The following is a 26,852-nucleotide window of genomic DNA, read 5'->3' as shown; positions in this document are numbered from 1 at the left end:
TTCATGCAAACACTTCTTAACTGCCTCCCATGCACTATCAACTTCTAGTCCTTGCAGTTGTACATGATTTAATTGAAAATTCCACACCTTTAGCCACCTCCCAAGTCAAGACCCTATGATCACTCTCACCAATTGGTGGCAATGTGGTCATATTTGTTACAGCCAAATCCTCAAATGTAATTACTAGGTCAAGCACTCTCTGACCCCTAGTATTTTCCATTACATGCAGTCACAGATAGTTATCCCTTAATAACCGCATAAAATCCAATTCCTTCCTCCCTCCAATCAATGCGACCATAGTTGAAATCGCCCATAATAATTACCCTCCTTCCACTCATTTCTTCTATTTGCTTGTGCATGCTGTCACCATCATCTTTTCCATCACCTGGTCTATAGCAGCACCCAATTGTATATTTAGTTCTGCTAGCCACAATCTCACACCAAATGGCCTCAAATGTGCTCTTTTCTCTATCCTGCAATTCAACTTCTATTCTCCCTGGCTGTAGCTCATCAGCTCTCATCAACAATACTCCTCCCCCCATTTTATTCTCCCTGTCATTCCTGAACACACTATACCCATCACATTCAATCCCACCCACTAGCTATATCATCTACAGTCAGTCATGATTCACTAATACCATTACCTGTGGTCTGGAAGTGCCAACCATGGCCAAAAACACTTCCTTCTTGTTCCTAATACTCCTAGCATTAGTGTACATGAATTTAAGACCCCCATTAGCCCCAACCCTACCTTGATGCCTTATATTAACTATCCCACTCTGATTTGTTGTCCTTATTCACTCGGGCATATCATATTCATTCTTACATTCAACTACCTCCCTAAGGACTGTATGTCTACCCTCCCCCCTTAATAAATCTAGTTTCCCTGAATTTGCATAACCACTACATTCAGCAACACTTTCTCAATTCTCCTTACACCGTAACCATTCAAATGCAAATTCAGGGAATTTGCATTTGAATGGTTCGACTTAATGCCCATCGAACTCACTCCATACATCCACAATTCCACACTACTCGTCATACATAACCCACACATAAAGTCATTCGCAATTATGACCCTCCTTTTAAACATTTCATACCGTGGCAAAAGACTAATCATTCTAACTCTCTCACTCTTTTCTTTTGCTACCTCAAACAATTCATTCAGGTCTTTTTTTTTATCTCCTTTCAAATCATTCGTATACCTGCCACAACAATCATTTCTTTCACCCTTTCCTTTTGCTGTCTAATAGACTCAGTTACATCCTTTATGGTTGCACCAGGTTGGTACGATTTTGTCAAATCCTCTACTAACACACCTCGTACTAACGAGTCTCCATACAGCACTCTATCCTTCATTTTGTTCATGTTCACACTCATACACCTATTTTTCCTGTCATACTTTTTATTATTGGCTGGTTCATTCAGTCGACTTTTGCTCATACGCTCTAGCTGCTGTTTTGCCCTTTGTATTGCACCATTCAACGTGATCTCACTCATTGCATCTATCTCATCTTTTTTATTTTCTGTAAAACCATTAATACTATCATTCACACTCTCACAATTCTCTGGTACAACCTCGCCGTTTCTTGTCATATCCCTATTTTCTTCATTCTGAAGTTTGACAAAAATGTCACACTCACGATCCGAAATACACTTCAATTCCTCATTCTCCCTACATTTTCTATACACATTCACTCCTTTGTTATCATCTAACCACACTCTGACCGCACTCTGCAAAGCGTACATTTCGCAGATAGTACACTGAATCATCTCCTTTACATTACCGTTCTTGAAAGAAGATGGCGAACCATCATTACTGGCCACCATTTTCCTTCGTACTGGAGCCATATTTACTAGTAACGTATTTTATCAAATTATAAATTATAAACACCAAAAACACACAGACAGACGCACTAAGATATGCAAGGAACAAAACTACGCAATATTAAAGTAAATTTATCAACGATAACTGAAAATAACGCTTATCTTATCAGGAGCTTTCACGAAAACTACACGCTACGAATCCCTCTAGCGGCGACTTCCCGACATAGATTATGTTATAAAACACTTTAGTAACCTAGCTGCACTAATAAAACTACAATAATATACTAAAATTACACAATTAAATCTAACAAAATATTAATAAATCAACAAAATTCACAAATCTTTCAGGAGCTCTCCTACAGTACGTCCTTTTGCCAGCTTTTTTGATTTATTGATCAGGGATTTTTGTTCAGGGAATTACTGAGAGACGACACATACTGTGTCGTCTCTCAATAATTACCTGACTCCCTGGAGATCTCTCTTAATAATAATACAGTTTGTGATCACTTTGGAGCAGTCGCTATTTTATAACAATAACCAGCTGATAACATTAAGCAAAGGATATAAAAAATTGCATCGTTTATTTCAATTTATTGCCATTGACATTATTTAATTTAATTTATTGTTATAAAGCAACAACATAAAATTTATTTTAATAACTTATCTAGTGCTGTCTGTCACGTGTATTAAATAAATTGCTCATACTCATAATGCCTTTCAAAGTTTTATTGCTCTATGCTGAAGTATTCATAGAGCTTTTTTGCATCTGGGCATTAGTTGGAGAAGCTTCTAAAATTTGTTCTTCTATACTTGTAGTAGGTTTACTTTCTTCTACTAATTTAAACTTCTCATTGGAAGCAGCTTGACATATTTCCGACACTGTCATTGTAGCCACCACTTCAATGTTGTTATCAATATCCAACCAGTTTTCAAATTCTTCTTTTGACATACCGTCTGGGGTTTTATCAAAAATTTCACTTGTAAGATATGCAAATTCTGTAGAAGGAGTTTCAGAGTTTGTTTTTGCTTCCAAATAGTCCACCATTTTGGAAGCAGTTTTCAATAGTTTTCTATGAGTCTTCCATGACATTGCTATCATTGCAAGAAGGGAAATCTTTTTGCAATTGCACTTGCATCAGATTGGTCTTTTATTATTTGTTTATTTGTTTTTAGTTAAAGCTTCTTATTTTGCGATAATAAGCTTTAAAAGTTTGTATGATGCCTTGGTCACACAGTTGAATTAATGATGTAGTGTTCGAAGGCAAGAAGATTACTTTGATGTTCTTTAATAATAAATTGTTTGTATGTGCAGTGCAGTTATCTACTAACAAGACAATTTTTCGCTTTTTTTAATTTAAGATCCCACTTAACTAACCAATTATTGAAAATGACATTAGTCATCCAAGCATTTGCATCAGAACAGCAGTCAACAGGCAAACTTTTGACAACTTTAAAATTGTGCTAATATGAAAGGTGTTTCATATTAGCACAATTAAATTCTTTAATCTAAGTCATGAAATGACTTAGATTAAAGAATTTATTTTCATTGAAAGACATTACAAGTAAAAACAATATACATAACCTGAAATGCCTGCCCTCACCCATATCTTGAAACCCCATTTTTATGGTTTCTTAGGTAAGTATTGTTTAAGTTGTGAACGTTCCTTGAATGGAATCATCATCTCATCTACACTCTGAAATTCTTCTGGGCTGACAGCAGCAGCATGGAATGTTTCATGAAACTTTTGCAGTACTGGTCTTATACGTATTGCTTTGTCTTTATTGTTGGTAGGTATTGTGTCTGAATCAACAAAATGCAAATATCACCTTATGTCCTCCAATCTGTTCACTGACATAGCATTAGCTTTAACATCCATATACAGTCCATGTTCAGAAGACCAATACTGCCTTACACATGGGTATTTTATTCATGACAAGTACAATTCCAAGGTAAATTTTGAGTTCAGTCACAGTAAGTGCTAAATTATCTTTGCCTTTATGACATGCATACAGATTAGTTTGTTTCACAATTTCATCCATCAATTCATCTGGAAACAGCTATGAAAAATAATCTAAAAAATCTTTCCGTGAATATTTACTTGGTTCTAAACTATGGCTCGGTACCAGCAAAGGGATTATCTTTCTCACTAAACCACACTGATTGTCTCTGCAATGGCATATGACCAGCAACAGCTGTATTTTGCACACTAGCTGGACTTTGAACATTGTGAGTCTGACCAACAGGGGAAGGACATTGAACATCACTGTCTTCACTTGAACTGTCACTCTCTGTAGGATCGTTTTGTGGCTATTGGTATGTAGGATCATCATCAGAATTACTCAGCTCTAAACTATCTTCAGATTTCTCCAACAGTTTTTCAATCTCCTCTTCAGTAAGTCTCTTGTGGTAATAGGCCTTTTTTATGCCTGATGGACCTGGTTTTTGGTTATCCATCTGTAAAAGAGATAATGCCAATTAACACACTTACTAATCATTTATATTTGCAAAAATAAAATACACCCCAACACAATATCACCACAGTTGAAGATCGGTACTATCAACATAAGAAGCTGAATGGCAAAGAAATGGAGCTAGCTGAGGAAATAGATAAGTACCAGATCGACATAATAGGGATGACTAAAACAAAAAAGACAAAAACTGGTAAGACCTTTCTGAGCAATTAATACAAAATGTTATATTCTGGCATTAACAATCAGGATAAAGAAAGAGTAGCTATAGTATTCAACACTAAATACGAGGCTAATCTTCTTGAATGGCAGGCAATATCAAGTAGAGTGATGTGGGCAAATATGAGAAATGGGAACTGGACAATGAGACTTATTTGTGCCTGTGGTCTCTCAGAAAGTTCTACCTACTAAGCTAGAAGTGGACGAATTTTTTGAGGCTCTAAAGAAAGCTACTGACACAATGAAAAAGGAAAAGTTGGTGTCCTTGTTGGGGGATCTAAATAGCAGAGTAGGAAGTGATTATGAAACAAAAATATTTTGGGAAAATTTGGAGAAAAGAGCAAAGCTAATAATAATGGCAAATACCTGTTGGATTTCTACTCAGGACATGGTCTGGTCTGGAAACTAACACCATGTTCCAACATAAAAATGTGCACAAATTCACATGGAGAGAAGAGGCAAGGAATAAGAAAAGTCTCATTGACTATGTTATTGCTAATAGTGATGTTTTCTCCCTGGTGCAGGACACCAGAGTATACAGAGGATTTGAAATTGGAAGTGATCACTATTTAGTCTTGAGCAGGATAAAATTGAATTTCATATTGTAAAGAATAACATGTAAGAAAGTTTTAAATCGAATAAAAGTTGAGCAGCTCTCAAATGTGAGCTGTAGACTAAATTACACAAAGATTATTGAAGAAAAAATGAAAGAGTTTGAGAACAGGAACCAAACCTTGGAGATTCAGTGGCATGCCTTGAAGATAACCCTGATTGATTCAGCCAGAGAGGCATGGTGAGGTTGTTGTCTGCAAGGATAGAAAAATCAGAACTCCATGGTGAACACAAATAGTAAAAGATGCAGTGAAGGAAAAGAAGAAAGCATATCAAAAGTTCCTGGCAAATAAGTCAGCTTGTGCTCTTATAGAATATAGAGACAAATGCAAGAAAGCTGAACCATGTGTAAAACTAGCTGGCCCCCCATAACTTTTGTTAAAGTTATGGGGGGACTTTGGCAAGAACATAGAAAATAAATATCAAGAAGGTGGCAAAATATTCTGCAAGTTGTTCAAGAAGCTCAGAAATGGAGGAAAGAGTGCTGTAAAAGGAGTTACAGATGATAAAGGTGACATGAAAACGGGAGAAAAAGATAACCTTGAAGTATGGAGTAATTACTTTGAAAAATTGCTAAATGAAACAAGCAGTGATAGCACACTGGCAAAAAACACTCAACAGGCATACAGTCAGGAATACATATCCATACTTGAAGTAGAAAAAGCCATCAAAGGCTTGAAATGTGGAAAGGCAGCAGGAGTAGATGATATTCGACCAGAAATGCTGAAGTATGGTGGTAAAAAAAGTCTTACAGTGGCTGCACTGCATAGTTCAGAAGGCCTGGACAGAGAGATGAATTCTTGATGATTGGAGTAGAGCTCTAATAGTAGCCATATATAAAAAGGGAAATAAAACTGAATGTGAGAATTACAGAGGTATTTCTCTACTGAGTGTTCCGGGCAAGATTTATGCCAGTATACTTGAGAAACGGTTGAGAAGAATTGTGGAAGGGGAAGCTTGGTGAAGAACAAGCTGGATTCAGGCCAAATAGAGGCTATCAGGATCAGATCTTCACTTTACGACAAATAGTGGGGAAATCATGGGAATATAAGAAAGATATGTATTTTAGTTTTGTTGATCTGAAAAGGCATACGACAAGGTGCCAAAAGAAGCTATTCAATACATTACAGTTATATGGTGTCAATGGGGCATTATATCAAGCAATACTTAGTCTTTATTTGAGTTGCAAGTCAGCAGTTAGAATTGAAGGAGGAAGATGGTTTAATGTTAAATCTGGTGTGAGACAAGGATGTACATTATCCCTTCTTTTATTCATTATCTATATGGATCATATTATTAAAGAAAGTGGTATTAACAAAATTGGAGATGTTAATGTTAGCTCTTTGCTTTATGCAGACGATGTTATACTTCTAAATAAATCTACTATAAGTCTGCAAGATTCCCTGACTAAATCCCTGACCTAACCTAACCTTACCTTTCTTAAAGATAGGAATCACAATTGCTTTTTTCCATTCTATTGGGGGGAATACCAGTTGAGTAAATTTTATTTAAAAATAAGAGTCTTTCTTTGAATCTTGTTCCTGAGTATTTATATAGTTCTGAACCTAGCTTATCTTCTCCAGGTGATTTTCCGTTTCTTGTTTCTTTCAGGCTGATTTCTAATTCTTCTTCAGTTATTTCCTTTTCATTTTCGTTAATTGTTTGCCAGTTGTCTTTTTTAAAATATTTGTCTGTCCACAGTTCTGTGTAGTAATTTAGAAATTCTTCTAATTTCAATTCAGTGTTTAATTTTATGTTTTCTTTGGTATCTGCATTTAGGTGTTTATATAAATAATAATAATAATAATTCTATTGTTATAATATAATATATAAAATTAACTTTTTTGTTCTACCATTTAAAAATAATAATAAAAAAATTGCTGGGATCGTCCCTTAATCAGTCTCTATCATCGTTCATTTTGATGTTTGTTGGATTTATGCTGTATGTTTGTTCTTTGCATACAACAGTTCCTGTCACAATATTGCCTAATATTCTGGCTTATGGTTGTAGCTTGTTGGTTAAAGACTATAAACATTTAGTCCATCAAACCATTATCTGTAAGTCTTTTTTATTTTCCTTGCTTAATAAACTATAAGGTATACTCTCATCTTTTACCATCATTCTTTTGTGTAGCAAACTAAATAATCCTTTCTTTATGTCTTATTTCACAAAACTGCTTGATGTATATATCTGCAAGCAGGGATTTTGTGTATTTTCACTGGTAGTATCCACTTTTTTTTTTTTAATTAAAAAATTTTTTTTTTTTGTAGAATTATATCTTTAAATAAATAGCTTGTCATAAATCATTCATTTTTGTAGTTACATTTAAACTTTTATCAAAATTTACAAGTTTGATCCTATCCTATTAACAACTTATATTTGGATTATTGGTTTCAATAGTGCCCATCATAATTCAATAAATTCAGAAATTAATGATTGTTCTGTTTTATAACAGGGTACTCTCTATCCCAGAAAATCTTCACTGACTCATACACTTTGCTCCAGACTACTTTCTCTTTGGAGGCATATATCAAAATCTAGAACAGAATTTGAATCAAGACCTGACACAGGTACCAAATATTTTCCTTCTTTCTATTTTATGTAATTATGACTAATCCATTTATAGTTTCATGTACAACATCTATGTTAATATATATATATATGTATGTAATTAATTTTTTAACTTGGGGATACTGTATATTATGGTTACCAAGTAATTTTATAAGCTTGGTTATTTAACTCCTAATCCCAAGTAAGCAAACAATTAAGTTTGCACCTGAAATAAAGATGCTACAATACCAGGGCAACTCATTGTAAAGGTGGGTAAAGCTCTGATCACTATTCTTAGTATTTTCCCATAATGTAAAGCACATCTCACTAAAAGATGTATACTGCAATACATTATGGGTGGGGTCACTACCCAGACCGGTTTCAACCTTTTTTGAAGTCTCCTCAGTGAGTAGCTAGACCCTAAATACCAAGGTTTTAGTAATACAGAGCCTTATCAACTTTACCTATACAAGTTGCTGCAAGGTGTTTTTATTTTTAATAAGAATCTCTGGAGGAGATATAGATGTAATTATTTTTTTTAACTTGGAGATACTGTATATTAGGGTTACCAAGTAATGTAACAAACAAACTAGACAAGGCACTGGTGCGTATTCTTTTGTAAGAGATGTCTCTCTTATGCTCCTCTATACATAATTCAATAGATTTATCTGTTTGACCAAAATAAGGGATATTAATATCCCTTATTTGGCCAGTGCCTTGTCTAGTCGTGTTCTTTTCGTGAACAATCCTGATGATGAACACCAGGGTCATTCAATCTGCTGGGATAGATCCAAAAACATCTTTCATTGCCATGATGAGTTTGAAAGAAAAATTGTGGAGTCCAGTGAAATCATCCTTTAATCATGAACATTTAAATAACAATTTGAGCTACAACCACCTAGATGGCCACTCTGCTGTTGTTCAGTACTGGCGTTCACGAGAGACTGCAAGCATGCACTCACCAAACAATGCCACGATTGAAAGAACAACTTAAATGTAACTACAACATTTTTTCATGTTAATTATGTACTGCAATTTTTTCCTGTGTTTCTCATTTTTTTTAAGCTTCAGTGTTTTTAATGCTGTTTCCTATTTTTAAAAGACACCTGAAGAAGGCTGTCAAAAGCCGAAACTAGTAGTGTGTTATACCATTAAAACCTTACAATTATTCTTGGTTTCAGTCATTAAATTCTCTTTATACAAATATATCAAAACAACCAAGTCAATGTTCCTCAACACACACACACATGTGTGTGTGTGTGTGTGTGTGTTGAGGAATATATATATATATATATATATATATATACAGGGTGTTCGGGATAAATTTGACATATTTATAATTAATTATATTTTTCCGTAAGTTACATGTATTAACACACGCTTCTCTTCATTTAAAAGTTTGGACCCTTCTTCATTCATATACAAGATGTCAGAAAGGATGGATAGCTGGAACCCACCTGAATCATGGAAGAGAATAACTTGTATCATGATGATTCGTGCCCGCCATCAAAATAAGGATATTACGACTGCTGCCCAATGCTCCCTGAATACAGTAAAAACAATCAGGCATGAACTAGAGACTTGCAATGGTGACTACGAGGATGTAGCAAGAAGAAAGATCCCTAGCAGACGATCTGATTGCGTTCGTACAGCAGAATTCCTCGCAAATCTGCAGGAACAGGTGTTGAAGAACCCTGGCATTGGAATTCGGGCTTTGTTCGTGGAGTTGCTAACTGTAGCCAAGCCCTGGATAACAAGGGTAGCCAATGGTAGGCCGTATGTATGGAAGCAGGATTCGGCCCCTTGCCACACCTCTGGGAAAAGTCAAAAATGGTTGTCTGAAAATTTCTACGACTTCACCAGTCCAAATGTTTGGCCTCCAAACTCCCCAGACCTTAACCCCATGGATTATTTTGTATGGGGCGCAGTTGAAAAAGACACCAATCGCACTTCCAGTAATACAAAAGCCCAGTTAATGGATAAAATTAAAACAGTTTTTGCGGCCCTTCCCAGGGAGACTGTAGCATCAGCTTGTTCGAGGTTCCGAAGCAGAATTGAAGCTGTGATCGATGCTAATGGTGGTTATTTTGAGTAAATCTTGTTGATAGTATTGTAATTAACTCTGCCTGTAATGTTTTTTTGTCAATTCATTAAATTTAATAGATACAAAGAAGATTTTCTTTTTCCTTACGAAACTGTCAAATTTATCCCGAACACCCTGTATATATATATATATATATATGCCTTGTTCACTCCACTTCCAAAGATCCGTTTCTTAATAAGCCACCCAAAACCTTGTCATCGTCATCTCAAATACCTTGTTGTATATAAAATATTATGTGATTATGATATTCCTTATTTTGGGCAGACAGACAAATCTGTTGAATTGCGTATGGAAGAACACATGAGGGACATTACTTACAAGAGACAGTGAGCTAGTGCATTATCGTTTTTATATTAAAACCTTTTTACTTAAATCTCGGTTCTAGTCATTCAATTCTTTTTAAAAAATATGTATGTTAACCGAGTTAATGATCATTCTTTCATATATGTGCATGAACATATATATATATATATATATATATATATATATATATATATATATATATATATATATGTTCATTCTTTTTTATACTGACTACAGATCCGAGAAAAAATTAAATTTATTAAATACACAGCATGTTTCAGTGGAGCCTGTGTAGCTCAGTGGATGTGGCGTTTGCACACCACGACGCTTGGCCGCACGAAGAAAGACTTGGTTTCGAGTCTAGTCGCGACTAGAGGAAATTTTCTAAGCCTTTTTTCGACCGGTTCCCGAGTTAGTTGATCTCTGGCACAGGCAAGCGGGTTTTTCGTACCGTAAACTCAAGAAAATCGACCGTAGAACCCACATTATTTCAGACATTAAATATATTGTGTTAGGGTTAGGGACCACAAGATGGCGGCACATCTGAGCCGTCTCTCTTCACTGTGTACTGCTTAATTAGTGATAGCCTTGGGCCATCTTTCTCTGATTGGTACCAGTGGAGATTCAACTACCCACTCAGTCTCCAAAAGTTAGATAGGGCTAAATGGCCTCGCCTACTCCCCATATACGGGAATAAAAAGGCGTTAGCTGATAGCTGACAGCATGTTTCGTCGGGGTGGCCGACTTCTTCAGGCGTTACAGAACATAGAAAAACAAACATTGAGTCACTATAAAATCATAATTATAACGCTATAAATTCGACTATAAATCACAGTTATTTTTAACTTGAGCTATAGTCCATGTTAAAGTTCTATTGTTATACACTTGCGTGTGTGTGTGATTTTACGAGTGCACCAGTATCTGATAGCAAAGCTGAAAGAGTCAGGCAAATTAACGCTGAGGTTACTGTTTATATGAAGAGGGTCCAAGGCAATTTCTTTAGACTCAATTATGCGACGTTCTACCTCATCTTGGCATATGTGCAGGTTTGAAGTTGTTGTTCAATTTACCTCATGTTGGCGGCTTTCGTTATTTGTGTTTACCGAAAACAGGACATGGCCTGAGAGAGTAGTAGCTCTGGTTCTTTTGTAATCAATGTCTCTCTGGTGCTCTTCGAGACGCAGGAGGATTGATTTTTCTGTTTGGCCATTGTATGGTTTTCTGCAGTCACATGTGATTTTGTACACACCTGGAAATTGTAGATGGTTATGAGCTTGTTTGTAATTGTTTAAACTTGATCTTATTTTGGAAAGAGTAGAGAAGCACGTTTTTATGTTAAACTTCCTTAAAATTCTACTCAGTTTCTTGGAGAGTGTGCTGATGTATGGCTGGGATTGTCCTGTCTCTACATTGTTATGTTGACGGTGGTATAGTTGTTTATTGATACTTTTTGAAGAGTAGTTGTTTTTGAAGGTCCTTTTAAGCTGTTGTAGTTCTTTCTTTAGTTCCTCTTCATCTGACAGTACAGATTTTGCATGATACACCAGAGTTGAGATAATACCCATCTTCTGTGCTGGATAGTGATGTGAGGATGCACGCAGGTATCTGTCTGTGTGTGTGTGTGTGTGTGTGTGTGTGTGTGTGTGTGTGGGTTTTCTAAAGATTGAGATTTTTATGGACTCAGGTGTCTTTGGTGAGTTTAACATCCAGGAAACATAGAGAGCCATTTTCTTCAATCTCCATGGTTAATTTGATGTCTTGATAGAAGTTGTTTAAGTGATTGAGAAAATCACTTAAACAATGGGAAGGCTGTCATTAAACATAAAAAGTTCCATGCCGGCTTGATCGTCACCCGGAATAATAAGGATCGTGTTGCTTGTTTAGGTGGAGGGTAAGCTTCAAAAAATATGTTACAGTCCCCTAATCAACACTACCTCAAGATATGTTCCCTAAATATAGAAGGGCTATCTAAATCCAAAGCCGAAGTCATCGGCAAAATAGCTAAAGATAAAGCAATTAACGTCTTGAATCTCCAGGAAACCCATGTGCCTGACACAGCCCTCAATAGACTAAAGATCCCAGGACTCATTCTTGTGTCTTATAACTGTCACCTCAAGCATGGCCTAGCATCCTATATCCGGCCTGGTCTTATGGATATAACCCAAAGTGTTCCTGATACAGAATACTCCATAGGTATTAAAGTTCAAAATATCACCATATACAATGTCTACAAACCTCCATCGCAATCCTGGCCTGATCAGATCGACCGACCTCCTCCTCACTCTGCTATCTATGTTGGTGACTTCAGTTCCCATCACACCATGTGGGGCTATTTCTCTAACAGCCGGGATGGTAATAATCTAGCTAACTGGATGGATACATATAACTTGTATTTGAACTATGATGCCAAGCAGGACGTCACTCTTTACTCAGCCAGATGGAACAGAACCTACACCCCAGATCTATGCATAGTCACTAAAGACTCTGAAGAGCACTCTCCGCCATCAACCAGAACCATCCTTAACAGATTCCCTAATAGTCAACGTCGTTCTACATTAATAGAGATTGGAACATCAATCCCAGTCATCAGCGGAACACCAATCATTAGATGGAATCTCTGCAGGTCCAACTGGACTGCATTTCAGAAACAAATCGAGCAAACCATTAGAGCAATTCCACCCACTCCTAATTGCTATCCTAGATTTGTTAAACTACTCAAATCTGCAGCAAAAGCTACTATCCCTAGAGGCTACAGAAAACAACATATCCCATGTTGGAGTCTAGAGAAAGTGAAGAACTCCTAGTCAAATATGAGGAAACTGAAGATTCAACTATTGCTGAAGAGCTCATATCAACCCTGGATAAAAACAGAAAGGAAAGATGGATCTCAACCATCAATGAACTCGATTTCGTCACATCTAGTCAGAGAAGCTGGTCACTTCTGAGAAAATTAGGTGGAGCAGAGCCAACAACACACAAAACAACAGAGATAACTCCTGATCAAATGGTTAACCATATATTGAAAACTTCCAAGATTCATCCCAGCTTTACCAGGAAAATTGCTGTACAAGCTTCCACCAGACACATCCTGAAGATGTAACCTGAGCTTCCTGAACTTGTACACCCGGTATCTCGAGAAGAGGTACAAATAGCCTTAAAACTTACCAAGAATGGCAAAGCTGCAGGAGTGGATGTTATACTCCGTGAGTTCCTAAAACACCTTGGTCAACATGGCCGGCTGCCCTTTTCTCAGAAATCATCATGACTGGTAAACTACCAAAGCTGTGGCGGGAAGCCAAAATAATTGCTGTGCCCAAACCAGGGAAAGATCCAAATGATGTGAAAAACCTGTGACCTAACTCCTTGCTTTGCACGACCTTTAAGCTCTTTGAAAGAATTCTCCTTAAAAGAATTTCACCATTCATCAAAAGAGCACGCCTGACTGAATAAGCTAGCTTCAGGCCAGAAAGAAGTTGCTGTGACCAAGTCCTGGCCCTGACAACTCAAATTGAAGCAGGCTTCCAGAAGAAATTTAAATCTGGAGCCACTTTCATTTTCATTGATATAACAACTGCTTACGACACTGTCTGGATCGGGGGAGGGCCTCCTTCTAAAACTAGGAAATATTATAAAGTGTAAAAAAACTTTCCAACTTTTTTCTATTCTCTCAAACAGAAAGATTCGGGTCCATATTGGCAGAAAAAAGAGCAGGCCCAGATTCCTTCACAATGGTCTTTCTCAGGGCTCTGTGTTATTCCTATACTTTTTAACATTTATGTGTATGATCTACCTCATACCAGATCAAGCAAGTATATGTATGCCGATGCCCTAGTGATCTTACATCAATCCACCTCCTTTACCAACCTTTAATACAGACCTGAACGCCCTGGACGAGTACTTTAAGCAGTGGTACTTGAAGCCAAATCCAACAAAAACAGTGTCTTCAGTATTCCACCTGTACAATGCAGAGGCGAATCGACAACTCAACCTTTCTTTCTGTGGAAAAATAGTAGAACACGAGCCTCACTCAAAGTACTTTGGGTTGAGTCTGGACAAAAGCCTAACCTATAAAAGGCACGTTATCAACCTCTCCAATAATATTAAAACCAGAAATAATGACATTTCAAGGCTTGCTGGATCAACCTGGGGTTGTGGTGCAGAAGTCCTAAGATTGTTTGCACTAGCCCTCCATTCTCTGCAGCAGAATATTGTGCCCCTGTCTGGGAAAGAAGTACACACGTTAACATTAGAGACCCAGCTAAACTCTACTATGCGCACAATTAGTGGGACAGTGAGAAGCACCCCTCTCTCCTGGCTGCCAGTTCTATCTAACATTGCTCCACCACACCACACATATGGAGAAGACAAGCCTCGATTAAGGAATTTAATAAAGCAGTGAGCAACCCACTCCTGCCCCTACATCAGACTCATAAACCCACCTAGTCTATGTCTCAAATCTAGAAAGCCTCTATGGACGAACTCTCTTCAGCTACGCTGCCATCAATATCTGACATATGGAGAGAACACTGGTCCAACAATTGGCTTCCTGATAGAAGATCCCTGTGCTCCGCAGCCTGGCTTTGATCTTCCTAAGAAGATTTGGTCATCAATAAACAGGATCAGAACTAGTCAGGGCAGATGTGGCTACCTTCTACATAAATGGGGCTATCAGATCACCCTTATTGTGATTACTCATATTGTGTGGACCTTGAATTGGCTTTCCAGCCTGGACCTTGACCTGTAGTTGGTATGATGGTGACAGTGGTTATAGAGGAAACAGAAGATCACGATCCTGTCTCACCACAAAGACGTTATTCTCGTAATCACTCTCATAGTCTTCAACATGTTAGAGGATGATGATGTAATATGAAATGGGCCCCTCTAATGGATCAAGTTTTCTCACACAAGACACAACTGCTCTCTGATTAAACCTAGGATACAGCTACATTTATGTTGTGAAGTGTTGTGAGAACATGCAGCCTTGTCATACTTGTTACAGTAGGACGATAATTGTCCCTGGCTTGATTATGACAAGTTACTTTTGCTTTATTTAAAAAAAAAAAAAAACGAAAAAAGGAAAGACTTAGAAAGCTGGTTATGCCTTTTATGTAATAAACTTATATATGTTAAGATTTTCATCATTTGTTGCTGGAAATTGTGATTGTACTTTTCACTTTTCACTTTCCAGTTTCATGTAGCCATAAGCATAAATAAATAAATGATGTGATTCAGTCTCAGACTCATCTTTGCAAGATAATTGTGTTTTTTTTTTAAATAATACTATTAAAGAGCATTTTCATCATGTATACTCACATATATAATTACACTATGCCATTACTACGTTACAACTGCATACCTATTTATGAGGGTATTGGGAGAATTACAGTTGGCAATGAAACAAATGAAATCAGTATTGTTAAATTAATCTCTTTTTTTTGTTTTGTTTTGTTTTGTTTTGTTTAATAGTATCTCTGATTTTTATAAGAATGATGATGACTTGCAAGTTATTATTATTATTCATGACACCTCCAAGGAGTCCAAAGACTCGTCGCAGGAGAACACCAACTTGTACAACTCTCCATCTCCACTACTACACATAGCCTCTACTACCAATCACCTAGATCAATGCCATCTACCGCCCTCAACCACTACTGCTAGTATTTTTTGTCTGTAAATTGTGTGTGTGTGTGTTCTGAAGGGCCAATTTGTCTGTATGCAGGATGAAAAACCCGAGTTTCTGGGAGAAAAAACCCTGCTAGTTCCATATGAGAATGGCTAACTCACCTTCAATTGAAAAAGTCCATATAAAGATTCCTCCCTTCATGACAAGAATCGAAATTAATCCTTTTCTAATTGAAGGGTGCAACGTGCCGTCGTTCTTTCAGTTGCGCTATGGAGGTGCTTAATATTGTTTGAGAATACTTGACTGTTTATTTCAGAATTAATCTGCTGATATAGGATAGGTTTTATTGTACAATGAAACCTGTGGAAAATTCATGACTAAACAAACACACGTAATAAGTTTTAATAAGTAAATATTTCATTCTAAGTATCTTAGGACATCGTCAGTACAGTTAATTCAAACAATACTCGGAACAACATACAGTTAGGGCACATGATTATAATGGAATCCCAATATGCGTGCAGTAGCGTGTTATAGAATTAAATTAAAATACAGTCATACCCCGAAGTTACGCGGTAGGTGGGACCAACAAAAAGCGCGTAAGTCGAATGCGCGTAACTCGGGGTATAATTTTGCATGTAATTTATATATATAAACATTCAAAATATTAGTTAATTGTGACCAAAGGTTTACAAAAATTACTTATATTTTTTAAGAAATATAAACATAATTGTAGTTTTTCGTACATAAAAAAAAGAAAGTTATTTCGATGTCAATGTTTCATAAAATCTAATAGATTCGTCTGACAGCATAATTTCTTTTTCTTGTCACGCAGAATTTCTTCATAGCAAGCTAATGATTTTTTTATTCCTTACCTTGTGGCTACAATTCATTCCTCGTTAGAATCTATGTCCTCCAAAATCTCTAAACCTTTCTTTTATTATTATTATAATTACGACTATTTTGCCTGCTTCAGTTTAGAGTGCCCATGTTTAAATGTCATTGGCTATTTACTCACGGATTCTTAGGGCATTGTAGATGTATATTACCAAAAATGTATATGTAGCATAAGGAAGAGAAATTTACACATACCTTTTTCTGGGTGTTGCGGCTTTTCTTCTTTCTGCGATGTCTGAAAACTACTGAGTGTGTTGGGGGGGTAGGCAATTTGGGAGAATTAAATTAGAAAAACCCGGGTTTTTTTCAGTAATACATATATAAACATATATGTTATATTATTATGTTATATAGGGTGGGGAAAAGGTGAAAGGGTTGATTTTTTATATAGGGAGGAGTAAGGGGAAAAGGGGGTTGACGGGGTGCGGTCCGTTTTGACTATTTTTGGTCGTCATCTGAACATATTGGGAAAGTGGATGCTATGTCAGGTCGGGTAGGTGCTTCTGTTTTTGAAGTGTTTGTGTTATCACCTATTGGTCGGTGTTGTGACCTCAATTTTATGTTGTGAAGCTTCCAAACCTCGGAGATTATATAGGGCCTGTGTACGTTGATAGAGTTCGCGTGACATTTTATGGCTATTGTTTCTGATATTCTAAGCATTGTTTCATTGTCTTGTCTGTCTACTATGATGGCCTTGTCGATCTGCGGGGTATGTTTTTGTTCAAAGGCGTGAACAGCTATTTCCGTTTTTTCCTGTGCTTTGTATTCGATTTTTCTTTTTGATGTTACTTTTTTAGTGTTTAAATGTTCAGGAATAGGGATGTTACAATCATGGAAGTGTTCTTGTAGTCTTGCCCATAAAGACCTGATGGTGGAACCTGTGTAGGTGATATCACAGTCTTTTTGGCAGGGAAATTTATAGACTACATTGTGATGTTCAAATATTTCTTTCTGTGAGGTTTGGTGGGTTTTAGGAGATTTGCCAGTTTTTGGTTTGGTGAATACCAGTTTGTAGTCAGTATGTTTGAAGATGTATTTATAGGCTTTGTATGTGTTTTGGGTGTATGGTACTTTGATAATTTTTTGTGTTGGGAAGTTCGTTTTGGTACTTGGGTTGTTTTGGCGGTTTTTTGCCGTCCTGTTTGCGTAGTTAATCAGTTGTGTAGGATAGTTGCAATTTATGAAGATCTGTGTTAGTTTTTTAATTTCTGTGTTTCGACTATTCTGATTGGTTGAAAATTTGTAAGCATTTATGAATTGTGATAAGATGGCAGATTTTTTAACAGAATATGGATGGTATGAGTGAAAATGGAGGTAGTTTCCGATATGCGAGGGTTTGTGGTATACTTTCGTGGCTATTTTGTTGTGTGTTCTGGTTAATGTCAAGTTTAAGAAATTGATGGATTTGTTCTGTTCGGTTTCTGTGGTGAATTTTAGTCCGTTGCTGTAACCGTTTAGGGATGTTTTTAAGGTGGTGATGTGTGTGTGTGGGATTACCAATGCACAGAATATCGTCCATGTATCTGCCATAAAAGGTGATACTGGGGGGGGGGGGGATAGGAGTGATTCTGTACTTTCTTTTATGATTTCTTACTGTGGATTCCTGTAGATCAAACTTCTTTACTAGCTCACAAATTTTCATTCTGCCTTCAAAATCCTTAATAATGTTGAGTTTTGTTTCCAAAGTCAATGTTTTTCTTTTCTTTTGCTGGCCGTAGAAGAATCGAACTTGCTTCCTTTGGACAACATTATTATTTTTTATGTGATAAAATTATTATCAAGAACATAACATTAAACAATCGCAAGATTTGTAGACTATAAAAATCGTGTATGAATGGAGACCACGCGAAACACATCAGTGCTTATTCACAGCATGTGCGACACTGGCGAATGCGGCCGGCGCCGGAAAGATATGACTAGTGGTGAAGCGGGACAGGAATACATACATATAAGAAACCATGTAAGTTGGGGTATGACTGTATATCTGGAGGGGAAAAAAAATAGATTACATTAAAAATAAGATAACATATATAAAAAATTATTTTACACAATTTGTATGACAATTTCCCATACTTTAGGAATAGCAAGAATGTCATTATGGTTTAGATTTGGTCTGTGAAGTAGGGCTTCAGCACTTTATATAAACCAATTCTAAACTGTAATGACATTCTTGCTATTCCTAAAGTATGGGAAATTGTCATACAAAATTGTGTAAAATAATTTTTTATGTATGTTATCTTATTTTTTATTTTTTTTTTCCTTCAGATATATTTTAATTTAATTCTATAACATGCTACTGCACATGTATTGGGATTTAGTTTAGGATAGGTTTTAGTTTATAACAGAGGGTGAGAGATAAATAGTACTACCTGTTTGTCATCGAACAGGAATTCCTTCTCATTTTGGAAACAGCAGAAGGGTATCTTTGAGAGTATCTCTGTGAAAACTAACTTTTGGCAGGGACAAACAGTTTACAAAGGAATTGACTTATTAAATTAATTACATAAGATACTATTTCCTGGTTGAAGACTTCTTCATTACATTTATTGGGGCTACCTGTGACCAAATAACTTGATAATGAATGAGATGATGTTTAAAAAAATATATATATAAAAAAAGTAAAAATAGTGTAAATTATGCAAAGAATTATAAAGGAATACATTTTGAATTCATATTAAACGAGGCTGAAAATTCACTTGCCATCTCTCTCTGATAACTCGCCATGGCAAGTGGATTTCTGGAAACTTGTGTACACACACAATTATTATTATTATGCAGGCACACACCTCCATGGAGTCCTAAGTCTCACTGTGGGAGAACCAATCTATTAACACAATATCTATCGTACTACTCTCTTATCCAACTTCCAGGGATGACCTCTTCTGTCCTGTTCCCTTTAGCCAAATGCTGAAACATTTCACCTACATCAATCCTATAAAATCCTTTGAGCAACTTAAATGCTTCTATCATATCCCCCTTTTTTTTCCTCTCCACCAACTTTTGCAATCCAATTTTTTCTTTTAGGGTTACACGGTGGTCAGCATTCATAGTGAAGAATTTATGGAGACACAACACATGCGTTACGTTAGAATAATTACTTTACTTATCATTAAGAAAGTAACAGTCAATGTTTTGATCTCTGTATTGAGGTCATCATCAGGAAAACATACATTGTACAGGACACGAGCCAAATGACACTACACAAAAGTAAGATGAATTTAAATGTTCATTAATCATTTTCCCTAGCTTGACCTCTGGTGGAAAAAAAAAAGAACTACATCAAACAATTTCTATCTAAAGTCCTCTCGTATTAAGATTTTCTTGTTTGGTGTTGTTCCGAAGATAGAGCCTCCAGATTCTTGGAATAATTAATTCATTATTCTTGTTCAGAATTGGATGATGTTTCAGCATTTCATAGGCTTCTTTGAATTTTTTTTCAAGCCAGGTTTTGGTGCGGCATAGGGACTTAGTGCCTTTTGCAGTCGATTCTGTGGCATATTTGTAGTGTGTGGTCTGACAGGCCTGTTTTACCATAGTGGAGGTATCTAATGTGGCGTTTGTGTTCATCTGTTCTAATCGGGTTGGTGGATCCTGTTTTCCCTATGTAAGGTAGGTTACAGGTACATTGAATTTTGTAAACCCCTGGGTGGGTAAGATATGGAAGTGGATCTTTGGAAGAGCTAAATAAATTTCTTAATTTTTTCAGGGGGGTTTGAAGGTTGTCTTGATATTGTATTTAAGTAGTGTTCTATCTATTTTTTCTGAAATGCCCCTAATGTATGGTATATGATTATGGCATGTAATATATTTCGCTGATATTGTGTAATATATTTTGTTTTTAATGTAATTTTTATGGAGGATCTTGTGAATTGTTTTCTTATTGTAGCCATTTTTTACAAACAATTGGCTAATAATAACTTAGTTCAGAGCATGTTCATTGGAGCAAATTGTTAGGGCTCCATGTTTGAGGGTGCTGATGACTCCAAGTTTTTGCGTTGAATGGTGGTTGGAATTTTTATGTGTGTATTGGCCTGTGTGGTGTCAGTTTGCAGTAGACTGTGAAGGAGAGGCAGCCAGAGGGAAGACGTGTGGCACATGTGTCTAGAAAAGGAAGAGTTGTTGTTTTCGATCTGTATGGTGAATTGGATACATTTTTGTTGTTTGTTCAGGTAGCTTAGGAAAATATTTAATATTTTGTGGCCATGGGGTCAAATGGCAAAAATATCATCAACGTATTTGGCAGAATCTAGAGCTTGTTGCTCGAAGTCTTCCACATAAAAGTTAGGTATCTTGGGGGAGTGGTGAGCCCATGGCCATACCTTCTTTTTGTAGATAAAAATTATTTTCCCATGTGATATTATAAACTCAGAATAACATGACTGTTATTCTGAGTTTATAATTCTATAATCCAAGTCTTGTAATCTTATTCTAAGTCTTATTATTATTAAAACACTTAAGGAATAGAACAACGTAGTTAAGGATATAAATTAAGTTAAACTTTAATAAATATTTTCCGATATTTTGGCAACGTCACATTGCCATTTTCTAAAGGAACTTACAAGAAAGTTACGTGTGCATAGGCACTACAACACAGAAACTGGGAATGAAGAGATGAAGCTATTGTTCTCCTAACAGTCCTGATGGTGCCCTCTAGCGGGCTAAGTAGGTGTTCTTGGGCGTTGGGCTGAAGGTCTGCAGATGTAGGCCTCCCAAATTTGGGGCAGTCGCATACAACCAAATTTGTTGAGGTTTGGAGAATTTCTTAGGGCTGAGGCTGATTCCATAAAGAGTCTTTCAAATTTGTATTTGCTACGGTGTATCACTGTAGTTAAGTTATTAAAGTTTAACTTAATTTATATCCTTAACTACGTTGTTCTATTCCTTAAGTGTTTTAATAATGCATAACCAACGTATAAGCCTGTCTACGAGAATCAACATCATGCACAGAGATACAATCGCACGGAAGGCCCGCCAATACGGTAAATTGAAATTGAAGCTGTCTAGACAATTAAATCGTCTAGCGTTCCTGAAACGCTGCCGGGATAATAAAGTAATCCCGAACTGTGTAAAATTTAAGCACCGGTTTGTGTCACAAAAAGCTCTCCGAATATATAACCGCGCTAGCTACGTGAACAAATCACCGCCACGCAGTCGCTCTTAGTGGACATTAACGAAGCTATTCGTGCCGTCGAAGATGAGCTTTCGCGCACTTTGAACCACGAACTTTGGTCGATTTTACATGACGTCTCATATACCGCTGCCGAAAAAGAATTTAAAAAAATACGAGGCCGACAGATAAAAAAGTTCGAAAAATTAAAAAAGAACTCTACCGTCTTTCCAAAACCTGCTACCAACATGGTAATCAACCTTTCTTTGGTCACCCTGAAGCGTGAAGCACTCAACGCACTGTCACGTGGACACAACTTCACCATTGCTCCCAATAAAATACCTAGTGAGGATATTATGATCCAGATCGAGCGTGGAATCCGCCACCTTCCACATCAAGTCGCCAACAGTGTAAGACTGGATGTAGCCTGTGTCCTTTCCAAAGCAAGACCACCAAAAACCAACATATCAAACAAGGAATATAAAGCTCTACAGGAAATGAAGAATAATAAAGAATTAGTTATCACCAAAGCGGATGAGGGAAATGCAACTGTAGTACTTAACCAAAAGGACTATATAGGTAAGCTGAATGCTGTTCTATTAGATCGGGCCACTTACCTCCCTATCAATTACAATCCCACCAGCTCTCAAATTAGAAAACTTCACAGGCTCCTTAAGAGAGTCACTTCTTGGCCTGTAGAAGTTACCAACAGATTAAAGCCGTTTAACTCTATACCCCCCCCCTCCCGTATTTACGGACTCCCAAAAATACACAAAGAAAATGTGCCATTACGTCCCATAGTGGATGGCATTGATTCCCCCACATACAAATTAGCTAAACATTTGGCCAAAGAGCTCACACACTATACTGGCAACACACCATCACACATAAAAACTCAGCCCATTTCAAAGCCAGCATAGAAAACCTTACACTCCAACATACTGACATAATGGTCAGCTTTGATGTGTCCTCTTTATTTACAAATGTTTTTTACAATTAGTAACATAAACATTTAATTTATAGCATGTGGATATGTTTAGAGGTTAGCCCTGTATACATAATTCTTAAGCCTTTCGTTTATTATCACTGTGATTTTATTTTCAAGTCAGGTTTCACATTGACAGAACTTGATTATAGGAGATTTATGAAGCTAAGAATTTTGGAAATGGGGAGTTGAAATTCAGAGGACTTGCTGTAGAAGTGGCAAAATGGCTCAAAGGATATTAAAGAGCAAACTGACAAGTAGAGAGGAGGAGATTATTATTCCTCTTTGTAAGTCTTTCTGATGCTGTCACATCTAAAATATGGTTCACAGATTTAGTTTCTTAGGGATGAGGAAGTAGTGGACACTTCTTCCTCAAGGAAGTAGTGTCCTTGACTACTAACCCAAGGCTAGTGATCAAGATAGTGATAGGTTTGTGTGAAATGCTCCTTACAAGGGTTTGATTACAAAATTTGGTCATTGAGTAGAAAAGAGGGGAGATGATAGAAACATGTATTGATTGATTTTAATAAACCTATAAGTATCAGTCTTATAGAGTGATGAAGAAGAAAATTTTTAATACATGATGCGGGAGATGGTAATAACTACTTTTTTTTGAGAATGATAGAATGGGTTGCCAGAAGCAGTCTTGAGTGCTTCGTTATTAAATAGGAATACTGTTAATGTGAGCTTCTCTCACAATGAGCCTTGCCTATATAATAATTATAACAATGATAACTAATTTGATATTATACACTGTTTATTGCTAAAAAAAAGTGATATATTATTCCTTCTTCCAACTTTGACAAAATGATTTAAAATATCAACAACTTATTCCTCTATTATAAGTCACTATTTATAAAGAAGTATTTTCTGTTCTGATTGGTAGGTATTCACTTTTACACTTGCAATATATATTTATTAAATTCCTCTGCAATTACAGTGTACTGATTCAGATTAATCATGGATTAAGACCAATCTATAGGATCAATTTGAATGATCACCTCCATTAAATAATATCTCTCAGTTTGTTACCAAGAAATCCTATGATACAGACAATTTCTTCACCTACATTACAATCAATAATAATCTCTTCATAAAATATGCAGTTACATTTAAGTAACATAGTATATAATGAATATTGTCTTTGTAATCTAAATGAATACTCTATTTTATTTAGGTTTTATAGGGAAAGGCTTCAGTCGCCATTTGAATCGTTTATGGAATTATGTTTTGAAAGGTGCACTGGGAACACTTCTCATCGTAATTATTGTACCTTGTGTATCTCTTATAGCTTCTAGTATGTCTTTAGCATTGGCACTCTTTGCTCCAGTGTGGTAAATGAATTTTAGTTCTTTGAGCATTAATTTTAATTTAAACAGTTTAAAAATGTGTAACATTCTTTTACTTAATATTATTAACATATTGTATCTCATCAGTTTTACTGTTTAATTATACCATTCCACAAAGTGAAAGAAAAGGCATTTTCATTTTTGCTGTTAACTAATAAATTGGCATAGAATTTTGGCTCCGTCTTTAAAGAATAATGTTATCAGTTTTTGTTAATTATCTTGTGATGTATATCATGTTGGAGGCTTAATGGATTTTTTACAACACTCAAAAAGAATTAAAATAGAATTTAATACTTCCTATATTTCGTCCTAGTCACTAGGACATCTACGGGGATTACAAAAACAATTAATGTAACATATATACAAATAACAAACAATACTATACCCAACCACGTAGGTGACACTAAAGTCCTATCTAGGTAGAGCACCCTCTAAGGGCAGTAGTAGGTGGCCTGGAATGTAAGGTGGGAACTCTGGTGATGAGTGTTTCCCAAATCTTCGGAAGCTTAATGCAACCATATTTATTGAGATTTGGTTGATTTTTGAGAGCTGCTGCTGCTTCTAAGAAAAGTCTCTCTTTCTTGAATTTGCTGTGGTGGAGCATGGTGGTTTTCTTCCATGATACCCTGTGGGTGGTGTCTAAAACATGGTCAGCCAAGCCTGAATGGCCATAGTTGTGTTTGAAGGTGTAAGACTTGTGTTCCTCTAGACGGATGGATGCTGATCTGCCTGTCTGTTCAAAGTACGCCAGCTTACAGGAACATGGTACTTTGTAAACTCCAGGCAGAGAGAGAGGAGAGAGCTGATCTTTCCTAGAACGGATAAGGGTAGCCAGTTTGTGGTGGGGCTTATATGCTGTGTGTAGATTGTACTGTTTTAGTATCTTGGCTATTTTTTCGGATGCGCCACGGATGTAGGGTATGGTGATGGCATTTTTAAAGTCTTGTTGACGAGAAGGACGGGGAATGGGGGAGGAGTTGATTATTTTTTTGATACTGTGATCGCTGTAGCCATTGGAGAGGAAAGTGCTGTGTATGTGGTTAAGCTCAGTAGTGAGGGCGGTTCCACTGGAACAAAGATTGTGGGCTCTCTTGGTAAGAGTTTTAATAATGCCATATTGTTGAGAGGGGTGGTGGTGGGAGAGTTTGTGAATGTATCTGCCTGTGTGTGTGGGTTTTCTGTATACGGTGAAGGTAAGTGTATCATTAGGCAGGCGTGTGACTAAGGTTTATATGTTAAAGATACCAAGCAATTTTAACATATATATTTATACCCAAGGTAAAAATACTTTCTACGTGTGACTAAGGTGTCTAGGAAGGGTAAACAATTGTTCTTTTCCTTTTCCATAGTGAACTGGATTCTTGGATGTAGACTATTGAGATGACTGAGGAAGGAGTCTAACGCGTCTGGGCCATGAGGCCAAATAGAGAACACATCATCTATGTAGATGTAGATGATGTGTTCTCTATTTGGCCTCATGGCCTAGACACGTTAGACTACTTCCTCAGTCATCTCAATAGTCTACATCTCAATAGTCTAATGCGTCTGGGCCATGAGGCCAAATAGAGAACACATCATCTATGTAGATGTAGATGAATATGTAGATGTAGATGATGTGTTCTCTATTTGGCCTCATGGCCCAGACACGTTAGACTCCTTCCTCAGTCATCTCAATAGTCTACATCCAAGAATCCAGTTCACTATGGAAAAGGAAAAGAACAATTGTTTACCCTTCCTAGACACCTTAGTCACACGCCTGCCTAATGATACACTTACCTTCACCGTATACAGAAAACCCACACACACAGGCAGATACATTCACAAACTCTCCCACCACCACCCCTCTCAACAATATGGCATTATTAAAACTCTTACCAAGAGAGCCCACAATCTTTGTTCCAGTGGAACCGCCCTCACTACTGAGCTTAACCACATACACAGCACTTTCCTCTCCAATGGCTACAGCGATCACAGTATCAAAAAAATAATCAACTCCTCCCCCATTCCCCGTCCTTCTCATCAACAAGACTTTAAAAATGCCATCACCATACCCTACATCCGTGGCACATCCGAAAAAATAGCCAAGATACTAAAACAGTACAATCTACACACAGCATATAAGCCCCACCGCAAACTGGCTACCCTTATCCGTTCTACGAAAGATCAACTCCCTCCTCTCTCTCTGCCTGGAGTTTACAAAATACCCCGTTCCTGTAAGCTGGCGTACTTTGGACAGACAGGCAGATCAGCATCCATCTGTCTAGAGGAACACAAGTCTTACATCTTCAAACACAACTATGGTCATTCAGGCTTGGCTGACCATGTTTTGGACACCACCCACAGGGTATCATGGAAGAAAACCACCATGCTCCACCACAGCAAATTCAAGAAAGAGAGACTTTTCTTAGAAGCAGCAGCAGCTCTCAAAAACCAACCAAATCTCAATAAATATGGTTGCATTAAGCTTCCGAAGATTTGGGAAACACTCATCACCAGAGTTCCCACCTTACATTCCAGGCTACCTACTACTGCCCTTAGAGGGCAATCTATCTAGATAGGACTTTAGTGTCACCCACGTGGTTGGGCATAGTATTGTTTGTTATTTGTGTATATGTTGCATTAATTGTTTTTGTAATCCCCGTAGATGTCCTAGTGACTAGGACGAAACATAGGAAGTATTAAATTCTATTTTAATTCTTTTTGAGTGTTGTAAAAAATCCATTAAGCCTCCAACATGATGTCCTCACAGCACTTAAGCCTCTACACACGTATTCTTGTGATGTATATTAAAAACATAACTACATGA

The 26,852-nt window shown here is 36.9% G+C and overlaps 1 protein-coding gene across 1 annotated transcript in view; it reads left to right on the top strand.

Moving 5' to 3' along the window:
* The window catches only part of LOC150097249 (uncharacterized), a 550,351-nt gene that overhangs the window by 333,813 nt on the left and 189,686 nt on the right, over positions 1-26,852 (top strand). The window contains exons 19-20 of the mRNA XM_090407628.1: positions 7,584-7,698; positions 23,875-24,031. Coding sequence (XP_090263754.1) covers positions 7,584-7,698; positions 23,875-24,031 — 272 coding nt within the window. The remainder of the gene's footprint in view (positions 1-7,583; positions 7,699-23,874; positions 24,032-26,852) is intronic.

The sequence above is a fragment of the Typopeltis vanoorti genome, chromosome 17 (genome assembly GCF_054136105.1).
Source record: "Typopeltis vanoorti isolate ZY-2024b chromosome 17, IOZ_Tvanoo_1.0, whole genome shotgun sequence".
NCBI classification, from domain to species: domain Eukaryota; kingdom Metazoa; phylum Arthropoda; class Arachnida; order Uropygi; family Thelyphonidae; genus Typopeltis; species Typopeltis vanoorti.
This window is presented reverse-complemented; position numbering and strand designations above follow the sequence as displayed.